The sequence below is a fragment of the Dromiciops gliroides genome, chromosome 6, assembly GCF_019393635.1.
Source record: "Dromiciops gliroides isolate mDroGli1 chromosome 6, mDroGli1.pri, whole genome shotgun sequence".
NCBI classification, from domain to species: Eukaryota; Metazoa; Chordata; class Mammalia; order Microbiotheria; family Microbiotheriidae; genus Dromiciops; species Dromiciops gliroides.
This window is the reverse complement of record NC_057866.1, coordinates 124,917,911-124,931,239: the sequence shown is the minus strand read 5'-3', so window position 1 is coordinate 124,931,239 and position 13,329 is coordinate 124,917,911. Positions and strand designations below refer to the sequence as shown.

The following is a 13,329-nucleotide window of genomic DNA, read 5'->3' as shown; positions in this document are numbered from 1 at the left end:
CCACCTCGAGAAAGAAATTCTACAAGCAAAGGGAAGCTATCCCCTATCTCTGGTTATTTGTTCAACAACCTCAGAGAAGTTGCTTCTGCAAAACCCTGCGTTAAGCTCCCCTTCTCCAAGTTCAGTGGCCCTCTTCCCCTCTAAATTCCTGAGGCTTCATAGCAAGTTCACTGTGGGGAGAGGGGCTCCTGTAGTTTCTCTCTTTCTCTTCCATAGAATCAGCTGCGCACCCCACCGCTTGGGGGCGGGGGAGGGCGGGAAGCCCTCTATTTTTTACATTTTCACCAGGATTGTAAGTCTTCGGGTTTCTGTGGGTTTTTTTTTTAATTCTCTATTCCATTCTATTCAGATCAAAGAAATGGGCCTCTTTTTTTTTTAAATGAGCTCAAAATTTTTTTTTCAGTAATGTGAGCCTAAAGATTTATAAAATAGTTTTATATTAAATTATGTTAATAGAAGCTTGGTAAATGCACCATTTAATTGCAAGAAAAGTGCTCCCTTTTAACGGGTCTGTCACCTTAACAGGTACATTCAAAGATCCGTCGAGAATAATGAAAATAGGAACAATTGTTTCGATGTGTGAGCCATATGCATTCAACCCTGGGACAGCTTTCCACAGTGTTTAGAACCCCTTCAATTCCTATTACATATGAAAGGGGGGGCATTCTCAAAGGCATTATTCTTTACCCCTTTGAAGATAGGCTTTTGGGTTTTGGGGGGGGTGCTTCCAAATTCTCCCTTCTATCCCTGCTTCACCCACCTTGTTCCAGGGCCTTGCATCCTTCCCAACTGATAGTTTTCCACAGAATTAAACCAACTAAGTAACAAAAACAAACAAACAAACAAAAAAACCCAAAACCCCTCTGATGGGGTAAGGAAGGTGGGCTGAATTCTCTGGAGGGTGAAATTTGGACCAGAAAAGCCCCCAAACCCAAATTTTCTTCACCTCAAAGAACAATGTTTACAGAGCAAAAATCTATGTTACCAAATTGCCTGATTTTTTTTTTCCCCAGAGGCTGGAATGCGCAAATTTTTCTTTTCTGCGTGGAACAGTTGACTATAAGAATCACAATTTTAGAGCCGGAGGAAACTATAGAAGTCATCTATTTCAACCCTTTCGATTTACAGGTGAAAAAACTGGGCTTTGTGGAGGTAGAGGGGTCTGCTCAAGATACCACATGTAATTCCAAAGTGGCAGAGATAGGATTGAATCCAGATCTTCAGACTTCCATTTTAGCACCCTTTTCATCACTGAATCTTGATTCCAACAGAGTGGGATCTCCCCCTCCCACCCTCAGGGCAATGAGGGTTTAGTGACTTGTGCAGTCACACAGCTAGTAAGTGTCAAGTGTCTGAGGTCGGATTTGAACTCAGGTCCTCCTGAATCCAGGACCCATGCTTTATCCACTGTGCTACCTAGCTACCCCAGTGAGTGGGATCTTATTGTCAACAGCAGGGATTTCAGAAAGCAGGGAGGATGATGGGATAGTAGGATTTAGCATAGAAAAGAACTTTGGAAATGGACTAGTTTAACTTCTGTAGTTTATTGATCAGGAAACTGAGCTCAAGTAAGGGAAGCTAAGTTGTCCAGGGTCACCAGGTAGTAGGAAACAGAGCTAGCAGAACGAGTTTCAGAGTCTTGGTTCTGTGATGTGCTGTATTCTTTCTAACTATTCTAACTATTAAGGTAGTCTCACCTTTGGCTTGAGAAATATTCTCAAACTACAGCCTTCTCTCTTTACCAACATCGATTGTGGGAAAAGGAGGCAGGAAGGTCTATGAAAGGGATACTTGAGAAGAGACAACCCTTGGATACTAGCACTCTTTTGTCAAACTTCAGAAGTACCCCCAAAGTAGGTCTACCACAGAAGCATTTCCTTTACTCTCTGGACCAAGTTGTGTCACCGAGGGTGTAGCCTTCTGCACTTGATGTTGAGTGGTGCCCTTAGGGAAACATACCATAAAAGAAGGAAGGACACTTCTTGGGTCCCTTGCCCTTAGCAGCGTTTCCAGCTGCGTTGCCTTTGCTGGAGCAATGATTAGTGTCAGGGCCTTTGCCTTGAGCTTGTGTCAGTCTCTGGGTGGGAGGGAGAGGGGGAGAGGTTTCTGCTTTGGTTGCTGTCCTCTAGATGTCTGGGGTCAATGGGCAGAGGCCAAGAACTCTTCCCCTCCTGTTATCTCTCAAGGGCTTTCCTTTTACATCGACCTCAGCATCTGCTGTGGAGGGAGTGGATTTAAGCCAGGCCAGCTGCTCTGGAGGGTTACTTTGTGAAAGAAGGGAATCCCTTTCCCCTCCCCCAACCATCACCTCCAGCACCACTAACCCATCTCCCTTTAGGGATTAATTCCCTGAAGAAGGAAGTGTTCTCTAAATCCAGGGGCTGATTCCTCATCTATTTCTGAAGTGGAAAATAATTTTTCCCTAGATGAAAACACACTCATCTGTTCTTTCTTCTTGGGTTTCTGTAAATTAGCAGACACTTGAATCCTACTGTTTTTAAGATGGTTATTTTTTATTTTTCTTTGTAAGAGGTAGTAACCTTAGAACAGCTAGTACTCAGCAACTTCCCACTCTCCTGATACGGGCAGTAATAATAGAATCGTAGACCTAAAGCTGGCAGAAAACATTGTGGTCTGGAGCCCATTTTACCAGTGAGGAAAATGAGGCCCAGAAAGCATTAAGTGATCTGCCCAGGGCCACATAGATAGTGTCTGAGAAAAAATCTGAACCTAAGTTTTGCTGTCTTCAAGTCCAGTACTATACCACAATGCCTCTTTGTTAATTAATCACTTCATTTTGATTCCTTCTATTGGGGTACTTGTTCCCAAAAGAAACACAGTAAGAGTTTGAATCATCTTCAGCCTATTAAAAATTTTTAAGTAGTATTGGGTGGGAGCCCCAGCAGATCTTGACCTGAGAGCAATTCGAATTTCCCTTCCTTGTTTAGCAGAGCAAAGAGAGAATATTTTTGTATTCAAAATGAAGGATGAACCCCAACAGACAATTCATTGCCCAGTTGCCTAATGACCCAACCTTCTGTCTTATTTATGACTACCAAAGGCCCCCAACTAGTTCACAGTTTCCTTCCCTTCCCTTCCCTTTCCCCCTCTTCCTTCCTTCTTTTATTTATATTTGTGTGTGTGGGGGAAGACAGAGTGGTCTGGGGGAGGGTGATATGAATGTCTACAACCTCCTCTAGAATAAAGGAATTGCTCCAATTCTTCAGTGACTCTGTGTGTGTGTGTGTGTGTGTGTGTGTGTGGTCAGGGTAGAAAAGGCCTAGAAGAAGGTTCCACATCTCATGAGAAGACTTCCCTAAACACCCAGTTGCTATTACCCCCCTACCATTGCCTTGTATTATATGTGTGTATGTATATGTGTATATGTGGCATGTAGTTATATGTGCAGACATATAGGAAAGGCAGTGTAGTACATTGAAAGAGTGTTGAACCCGAGTTTAAATTCTTGTTCTGCTATTTACAACCTGTATGGCATTGGAAAAGTACCTGATGTCTCTGGGCCTCAGTTTCCTCATCTGTAAAATGAGAAGGGTGAAATAGATCACCACTGAAATTCCTTTCTGCTTTAGGATGCTATGATAATTCTCTCTGCCCACCCCCCCCCCACTTCACCCCAGACTGAGAGCTCTTTGAGGGCAGGAAATGCCTGCTTCTTGTCTCTGCATCCCTTGGAAAGCTGCCTGACACTTATTATCTGCTTGTTGGATGTTGAATGAATTAAAATGGTTGGAGGAAGCCTCTTGGAGATGGCTTTCTTCCTTCAGGAAGATTTCAGGGAAAATAATTGCCTCCTGCTTTAGATGTTCTGCTCTGTCTTTTTGCCTCCAGGCAGGTCACCCATTCGTAGAACATCATATTTTCAGGGAAATTCTCCCTAAACCCTTTGCCTCACACCCCCCCCCCCCAAACAGGTGGGGAAAGAAGGTCTCTGAAGTTTGGGAGTGGAAAAAAGAAAGGCTGCTTCCGGACTTTCATTTGAAGCAAAAAGCCTGCCTCCCTGTAGTGCGGCCCTTGTGGCAGCTGATAGTTCTCCAGTCTAGACTCCACTAGGACCCAAAGGGCAGCATAGCTCCCTGGGGATTTCTGGGAGGGGAGAAGAAGAATGAGAAACAAGGAGCATTTCTGGGGATTTCCTCAGATGTGAATGTGGCTTCTGCCAGTCCCCTCTGCTCAGCAGCTTTCTTGCTTCTTCATCTATCATTGGACTCCAGGAGGCTGATTTTTACTTAATCAGAAATGATCCTTTGTGGAGCCAAATAGTTGGCCTCAATTTCTTTTTGCTTTGTTTTGGTTTTACGAGCTAATGAGGGTTAGTGACTTGCCCAGGGTCATACAGCTAGTAAGTGTCAAGTGTCTGAGGCTGGATTTGAACTCAGGTCCTTCTGAATCTAGGGCTAGTGCTTTATCCACTGTGCCACCTTCCCGGGCACTGAAGACTGGAAAGAGGTAGGAGGAGAGATATTGTGGGTGGTGGTGGGACAGAAGGATGAGGTATGTGCGTATTGGGGGCGGATGGAGAGGATACTGAGGATATTTATCCTACTGGAGTACCTCTCCAGGGGTTTGCAGCTAGTATCTTTCTCAGTTTCATCCAGAAGCAAGTCTCATTGTGGCTAGACATGCAAAAATTGGATCTGATCAGATTTCATTCTCTACCAAACTCCAGGCAACTTATTCTAGTCAGCAAATTATTCTGTCCTTGCTCTTTCTACATAGGGTTTTAAGGGCTTCAGCAATTCTAGTAGACCATCCTTTCCTTTCCATCAACTAAATTGCAGCCCATACATGTATAAATGGAATATCAGGTCAGCAGCTGGACAAACCATTCCCACATCTTCCATCTCTGACTACTCTACCCAAATCCAGCTTCCTGAACTCTGTGGCAAAGGCTCAGAAAGCTACTAGTCGGCTCCTCAACACTTTCCCTTCTGACAGTTCTTTTTCTTCCAACATGCTGAGTCTCACTTGTCTGCTGCTAGAAAAAGTGAAGGGCTAAAGAGAGAAAATAGACTAATCTCTCTTGTTGATGGACAGGCTTAACTTTGGTCAAGTGGAATCGCTAATAATGGGAGACTAAGAAAGGCCTTCATTATAAGAGAAATCAAATCTTAAGGACTCTCTGTGTGAGTTTAAAAGAAAGATCTCTCCAACGAATCCCCCTGGGTGACATCTTAATAATAATTTTTTTTTAAGTATTCAGAATCGAGAGCCACAGGCTCAATGAAGACCAGAGACACAGTAGGCTGTACTTTAGGGCAAGGGAAATAGTCTCTCCTATTTCCAGAATCTCTTAGTTTTGGGTGCCTAAGGAAAACAGAAATAGGAGTCCAGATTTTGAAAGTTGAGAACCATCCATAAGCCTTCTTCTTTTGTACCATAACTGGAAGCCGACTGGGGGAGCTAAGATAAAAAGTTGTTCATTTTAAAAAGGAGAGGGAGTCTACTAAATGATGAACTCTATGAGGACAGGGAACATGTCTTATTTAACCTTGGTTCTTCATTAGAAGAGATCTTCATACAATAGGTGGCTTAATTAAAAAAAAATGTGTGTGCAGTTAAGTCACTGGACTCTGCCCTCATGTTGATTCTTAATGGCTAATATCAAGGGCTGCAGGCCTGTTTCCCAATTTTATAGGGAACTGGATGTCCTAAAAAAAATGTATTACCAATTTGCAGGTTTTTTTGAGGGAGTAAGGAGTGGGGTTTGTAACCTATTAGAAGGGCCATTGCTTTCTTCTGTGAGGATTTTTTTTTTTTTTTGCATAGTTGGATTAAAGGAAATTTTGATTCTGGGGAAGGAAGAGAAGCAGAGAAAGCAGAAAAAGAAAGGGAGTAAATTTAGCAGCCAGGGCACTTTACTGCTCTGAGCTGAAGAAAACCAAAGCTTTAGAGGGATTAGTTGTAAAAGACATTCTCAGTGTGTTAATTGTGAGGAAGTTAGATTTGAGATGAGGGAGGTCGAGGGATAAGGCTGCCACCCATAATCATTCTCCATCACTGAATAATGACTGAAGGTGTTTCCGTGGTTAGTTTCATCAGTCTCTGCGGCACATGAAAAACCTAGAGCATCAAAACCCCTCCAACTGTGAGACCCATAATGCGGGGTCTGGGTTTACCTCCTCCCTCCCCCCCCCAAAGGCTGAGTTCAGACGCTGCTGCTTCTATATGCATCAGTTTCAGAATTGTGATTCAAGCACAATTGGGAAGGGAGGAGAGAAATGAAGGGTGGAGAGGGAGAGAGAACACGCCAAACAATTAAAAGGCTTTATTACCTCCTTTATTTAAATAAATATAAATATAAATTTATATAAAACTATTCACATACAAAGGGATTCTCAATGACTGCATCTGTCACTTTTTACAGACAATTTTCAGAAAGCAGAACTACAAGGCATAATTTTCTAAGTTAATTCCAACTTCAAAACTTCCTGTAAAAAACACAATAAAATAAACAAAAACGGGGTTCAGCCATAAGACATGTTGAAAAACAGGAGGATAAATGACGTTTTTGGAAAACCCCAATACAGTGTTAAAAATCAAATAATCCCACCCACCCAACAACACCTGCTTTTTTGTGTTATACAAGATTTTAGTTGACTTCTAAATCAGTTACACTCCTTTAAAAATCTAAGACTGCGAATTGAACAGGAACCAAACAGATAAAAACTGAAATGAGCTAAGCCTGGTGCAGAGAGAGGAGGTGAGGAGTTGGCCGGTGTCCTCCTCTTGGCGTGGTTGCAGCAGCAGCAGCAGGTGCAGAACCCTGGAGAAGAATTTTCCCGGCCTGAGTTCACCGTTTTCACTGGCCTCTGCAAAGTGTTCATGATTCCTTCGCGCCTGCCAGGTATGCTCCCCGTAGGTCTCATGGGGGAAGTGAGATGAGGGGTTGGGGAGGCAGGAAAGGACGGAGAGACCTTAGGAGCTTGTTGCAGTGAGGGAAAGGAGCTCATAAGGGAGAGATCTCCTTGTCTTCGTTGGCGGAGGAAGGGGATAAGGACTCTTCGTCCTCAGAGCGCGGGTAGTGAACTTGGCTGCTGACGCACTTACAGCCCCCATGACTGTTCCTCTGCGAACCTTTGCCCTCTTTCTTGTGTTTCACTCGACGGTTCTGGAACCAGATTTTCACCTGCTTCTCTGAGAGGTTGAGGTACGTAGCAATCTCGATTCTCCGGAGCCGAGAAAGATACATGTTTGAGGAGAATTCCCTTTCCAGTTCCAGGAGCTGGGTGCTGGTGAAAGCTGTCCTCATCCTCTTGCCGTTTTGAATTTGGCTAGTATCAGAGCCACCTGTGTGAGGAAGAAGACAAATCCGTAAGAAGCGGAGGGAAGCAACCGACAACACCCCCAGGCACCCACACAGACAACCCGCCTCTACGCACAGACTTGAAAAAAGTCACAGTCCTCTGACCCAGTCAACCTCTACCCTCTCAGAGGCTGACTCATGGTTCAACACGAGTCTCACTCTCCCTTGGATTCAATACATTTTGAACACTCTTGGGATTGCAGACACCACTGAGGGTTAGTAATCTGAAGTACTAAAGAGCTTCCTTTAGCCTCATCTCTGGAAGTCCCACGGGCGTGTGTGTATGTGTGGGGGGTTGTGTTCCCCAGGGCACAGGCATCACAGCAGTTCAATCAAAACTGATACCATCAACAACCGTGAATACGCACAGAGGCAAGCACACTCACACTGGTACACAAATGCATACATCTCATTACAGTTCTAACTTCATCTAGGGCCGATCAGCACTATCTTTTGCCTTTTGCGGATGTACTTTAGCACACTGACACTGTTTCTCCCTCCCCGAGTACTGAGTAAACAGGTAAAATAAGCTAACCCAAATCTGGGGGCTTGGTGTGAATGTGTGTGTGTGTGTGTGTAGGGGTGTTACGAGATAAAAGGGGGGGGGAAGATTGGTCCAGCAACAACATCCTTCCTGCTTTCTCCGATCTTCTCCCACGACCTTCTTGGGTCAATCACCAAATCGAACTTAAAGGACTTTCCCTTATCCATCCCCACAGCTGGGGCCACTTCTTCCCTACGCCCACCCCCAAATGAAAAGTTTGACCCTGATTCCCAGGGAAGTTTTCATCCTACCCATGGTGAGGCAATGGAACCTTCGGGGGTCGGTGACATTGTAGGTGGTGGCGGCACAGACAGGTGCGTGGTGTTGGGGGTGTCCCAGGGCTGCAGCCGCAGCCGCAGCAGCTGCCGCCGCCGCCGCCGCCGCTGCTGAGCCAGGCTGCTGGGGCTGGTGGTGATGGTGGTGCTGCGGCTGGTGGTGGTGATGATGGGCATGGCTCATCCGGGGGCAGAACTGCCCGTCCCCGGGGCCAGGGGGAAACTGGCTCTTGAGCAGAGGGATAGCCCCACCGCCTGCCCCGCTGCCGCCGCCGCCGCCACCTCCTCCTCCTCCCCCGCCGCCGCCTGCGCCGCCGCCCGTCCGCGCTGAGTGCAGGTGGGAGGTGACGCAGAGTGGACAGACGCAGAAAGTGCCGCTCTTGCGCGACTGGCAGCCGGGGCCCGAAACTGACATGACCAGGGGCGACGGCATGCCCAGGGGGATGAGGAAATCGGGGCCGTGCTGGTGCTCAGGTAGGGAGGGCGCAGGCCTCGAGGAGTCCTTGATGATCAGAGAGTCGACATAGAAGGATCGCGACATGTCGCGAAGGGGACGGAGTCCGAGGAGACTGGAGTAGAAGGCAGCTTTCCGTCACTGTTTGTCTTCTTCTCTCACCCCTCCCTCCCCTTTCACCTCCGACGCTCCCTTGTTTTCCTTGGCTGGGCGAGGACGCTGTCACTGAAGCCCCGAAGGAACGCAGAGGTGCTTAAGTCTGAGAAGCGAACAAAGGGGTCCCCGGAGAGGGCTGGTCCTAACCTCCCCCGCCCGGGCTCCCCTGCTCTGGGGTTTTATATGCCCCAACCCAGCACGTGATGCCAGAGAGTACCGCACTGCTCCGGCTCCTCAGCATCTCCCCACCCTCGGGATAGGCTGCTCAACTCACAACAAAAAAACGAGGAGGGGGCGAGCACGGGAGGGGGTGGACGGCAGTGGGGCTGAGGCAATAGGAGGAGGAGGAGGTGGAGTGAATAAAAAAGAGGGGGAGGGGGGAACTTCTTAAAGTGTATGTTTTGTTAATTTCGCGGTGATTCTAGCCCTTCTCCTCCCCTTCCTTCCTCCTTTCCAGAGAAACCCTGGGCACTAGCTCCCTGCCCTCGCCTGGGCAGGAAGCCCGTCCGAGCACTTTACTTTCCACCCAGTTCCTGGCCCCACAGCTCAAGTGGAGGGGATCAGGCTAGGTGGAAACCGAGAGCGTTTTCATTAGAATCATACGGACAAAGGTCTCTCTCCGGCATTGCACTTGCTCTGAGGGAGATGCTCTAAATGCGTCCTTTGCTCCTCGGAGCTGCTAAGAGCTGGCAGCTTCAGGGTATGAAATCCAAGAGTACTCATTTTCGGCCCACTTCAGTTCTCCCAGCCTGAGTCGTTCCTTCGACCTACATCACTGCGTCGAATCTTTTGGCTCTAGGCCGGTCCTAACAATAAAGCTTCACTGCCTTAGAGTAATAATAAGGCTGTTCAAATTCTTTGAGCACTACTCTTACCTAGTTCACCCTTTCCTCTTGCCTTTTTCTCAATCTCCAAATTAGTTGAATCCTGGCAAATTCTCAGTTGGTCCTTTCCGTTGTAAACTGAAAAGTAGTCAGACTCTCGTGGGCCAAATATCTTTTCAATAGGACCACTTTTCGGGTGGTCGTCAAAAGCCCTTTTTGACATTCCGAAACACCTGTTCACCAGGATGAAGGGCCTTGAAATCTCCTCCCTTCTGCGGTCGGGACTGACAGCATCACACCTACCCCTGGAGAGGGCTAGGGGACTGCCTTCTCCCAATCAAGTTTCTCGGACTCTCTAGGTCCTTCCCCACCCTCAGGCAGTCCTGTGCTTAAGAATTGAGGTGTTGGAGCAGATCTTTTCTTTTCTCTTTTCATTCTCAGTATCTCCGACGAAACTCAGACCATTTTCTGGAAGGATGAATTACCGGTAAAGCAAAAGAGAGCCTTTGCTTTCCGCTTTTCCTCAGATAGAAAGCAGAGGTGAAAAGAAAACATCGAGGCTGGTGGGGTCTCTGGTTCTACCTTCTTTGGGAGACTCAGGGGTCGTATTTTATGTTCCCTTTTGGTTATCTGTTCATTTATTCATCCATCAATTTTACAATAAAATCATGTTTAATTACGCAATGTGGTTTTAAGTACAGCAGGTGAAGAGAGCTTGTGTCCCCAGGAGAGAGCAAAGGCCCATCCTCACCCTTGCCGCTCCTGGCTCTAGTTAGTTATACACTTTTCAAGGGGCTGTTCCTACTCTTGAGAAATCAAATGGGTAAAGATTTGACGGATTTCTCACCTGTATGTTTGAACTTTTTTTACAGTCTATTTCTGTGGGCTGAGGAAAAGATGAGTTCAAACACAGACCCCCCCCCCCCAATGTTTTTGCCTTGGCGAGCTAAGTTCCGATCCGAGTTCATTGGAAGGGTTTGGAGAAAACTGGGTGCAGAGAGCTAGACGTGAACAAACTAGATTGAATACCTAGGGTCCCCATGCAAGTGATCCAAGCCAGGATGGTGGATATTTTTTCAGTTCTCTCCCTCTCTCTGACTTTACCCTCCCTTTCTTTCTCTCCCCTTTTCTCTTTCCCTCTTTTCTTCATACTTCCCCCTCTCCCTCTCTCTTCCTCCTTTGCCTCCTTCCTTCTCTTCATCTCTATCTTTCTCCCCCCCCCTCCCCCAGGCGAGGTGTAATTGGGTTGTAGGGACACTCTGCACTCGGGGAGTCAGGATTTATGGATGGCAATTAAAGTTTTATGAATTGCAGCTGAGGCTGGTTATTGAGCTATTTGAATGTGATTAGAATTCAATTAGAAAGTGGTTAGTGGACGGTGGGTCTCTGGAGTGTAAACAGACAGCTATTCCAGAAATGTGCTAATCCAACATCTTGTGACAACAATTAGGGAGTTTTAAGGCTTAAGGCGGGTCAGCCTCAACTTTAACTGCTTTTTACAAAGAGACTGAGAGAAGGAACCTTTGCAAAATATGCTCAGCTTCATCCTAGGCCAAGTAGATACCAGCAAAGTCAAACCGAGGAACAGGCAATTATGCAAACAGTTTTAACACTTGTGTCTCAATGAATATTTTAGACTATAGCAGAAATTATTTTCAGGCCTGAATTTTCCATAATAATTGATTCAATTGTCTCTTTGATTGCCTAGTTTCCAATCTTGCTTCTTGTATATAAATTATAGCTATAGGATATTGATAAGGGGGTTGGATTGATAGATGACTTCCAAGGTCCCTCCCAGTCAAGACTTTCTTTTATTCTACTTAGAACAACGGGACTAGTGTCAAGAGATTCAGTTGTGCTTCAGGAAAAGATCCCCTTAAGGTGTATTCTAAGAAACTTTCCTAACTTGTAGGAGATAGCTGGATCTATATGAGACTGCTCTGTTTGTTATATTTTAAAAAAATTATTTGCAATTTATATTTTTGAAAATGCTAATTTTGGTGAAAGACTGGGAATCTAATTGGGTTTAAATGTCTGATTCCAGAGAATCTCAATAGAAAAAAACTCAGCCTTCTGTTCTCCACACGCTGGTCCAATACTCTGGGCCCAGAATCAGGATTTGAGTTCAAATCCTGCCTCAGACACTTATAAACTGTGTGATCCTGGGCAAGTCACTGAACCTCTGTTTGTCTTGTTTCCTCAACGGTAAACCGGGGACCATAGTAACACCTTAATCAAATGAAATATTTGTTAAAAAGAACTTAGCATAGTGCCTGGCACATAGTAGGTACTCTATAAGTGCTTATTCCCTATCCTTGTAATCCCCAAGCTATTAGGTAGGTAAGCAGTTTCTCATGTCTTGGGAGAAAATAAAAACTGATGAATGACAACTTCATGCTCTGACTAGAATGCTTGTCCCCTTGAAAACTGATCTCCACTTCCCTGGCAAAAACAAACAAGAAATAACAAAAATTATCGCGGAACATGAGTTCTATCTTTGTCTCAGTCTGTATCTTCCTCCTCCTCCACTGGCTTGCTCTGTGACCTTTGAGAAGCTACTAAATTATAATTCCCATGGTTTCTTAATCTTTGTATCTCTCTAGTGCTTGGCATGCTATAGGTACTAAAAAAAAATGTCTGTAGAACGATTTATGTACAAGTCAGCTCTCTCCGGGCCTCTGTTTCCTCATCTGTAAAGATGAGGGGCTGGACTACATGATCTCTGCATTCCTTCCATGCCCTACGCATTCTACCATTCCCTCTGTCTCTCCTCACACCTCCTGGCCACGCTCCGATTCAACAATTGCAGTTCTTCTGAACCCAGGCTGCGGGCTGGGACTGTGCCCACTTGGAGCCTAGCTGGAGCAACGAACCACAGTTTCCTAGGAGTCTCAGACTTTTGCTTTGGAGAAATAGTCCTTTACGAGGGCCTGGGAGTGGGCTGGGGTGAGTCAGGTAGGAGAAAAACTCATTTCAGTTATTTCGATATGAAATTATTATAATAAACCCAGAATATCGCCAAAAACCACGTAGTGGAAGGTACCAGCAGTTAGCTGAAGGGCCGGGAGCTTTGGTCCTTCCAAGTCATGCGGGTTGACTGTAGGCGTGTGCCCACAGCCCCCTCATCTTCTTCACAATTTTATTTCTCAATAATTCTGTCCGATAAAATTTCATTGTCCATTAAGTAATCCCCGAAATGAGAGCTCTTATGAGCCTATAATGAGCTCTAATTGCTACGACTAGTCGAGCCACGTGGAAGGATTTAGAAGGTATTAAGCAGTTGGGTACAGAGCACAGGCTGTTACCTAGCCATTACTTTCATAATTCAAGGAGAAAATTAGTCCTTTTAAGGGAAAAATCCTTTGATTCCCTTCATTCTGCTCCGAGTGACAGAGTATTGCTTTGTCTTCCTTTAGTTCAAGACAGTGTAACAAATGAGAATGTAAAGAAATTGCCCGTCTAACCTAGCACACCTCACCCCTAGAATCACTTTTTAAAAATCAGAGCAGTTTAAAAAGAACAGTGGATTTCCTTCTCTCCTCCAGATTGCAACTTTTGGTTGTCAGTTTTTTTCCTTCGTTTCTCCATCAGTTATGAACTTTCTTTCTTTCCTTGATTTCTTCCTTTCCTTTCTCCCTTTCTTCTTTTCTTTCATCATTTCTCCCTCCTCTTCCTTCTTTCTTTCTCCCTTCCTTCTTTCCTTTCCCTTCCTTCCTCCTTTCTTTTCTTCCCTTTTTACTTTTTTCTGTGTA

General features: G+C 45.5%; 1 protein-coding gene across 1 annotated transcript; it reads right to left on the bottom strand.

Moving 5' to 3' along the window:
- Nucleotides 1-6,356: 6,356 nt before the first annotated feature.
- On the bottom strand, nucleotides 6,357-8,895 carry GSX2 (GS homeobox 2). The gene is made up of 2 exons (XM_043970102.1): nucleotides 8,120-8,895; nucleotides 6,357-7,308 (listed from the first exon to the last, which is right to left on the bottom strand). The coding sequence occupies exons 1-2, from the start codon at nucleotides 8,682-8,684 to the stop codon at nucleotides 6,968-6,970; spliced, it is 906 nt and encodes a 301-aa protein (XP_043826037.1). The 5' UTR covers nucleotides 8,685-8,895; the 3' UTR covers nucleotides 6,357-6,967.
- Nucleotides 8,896-13,329: the final 4,434 nt, after the last annotated feature.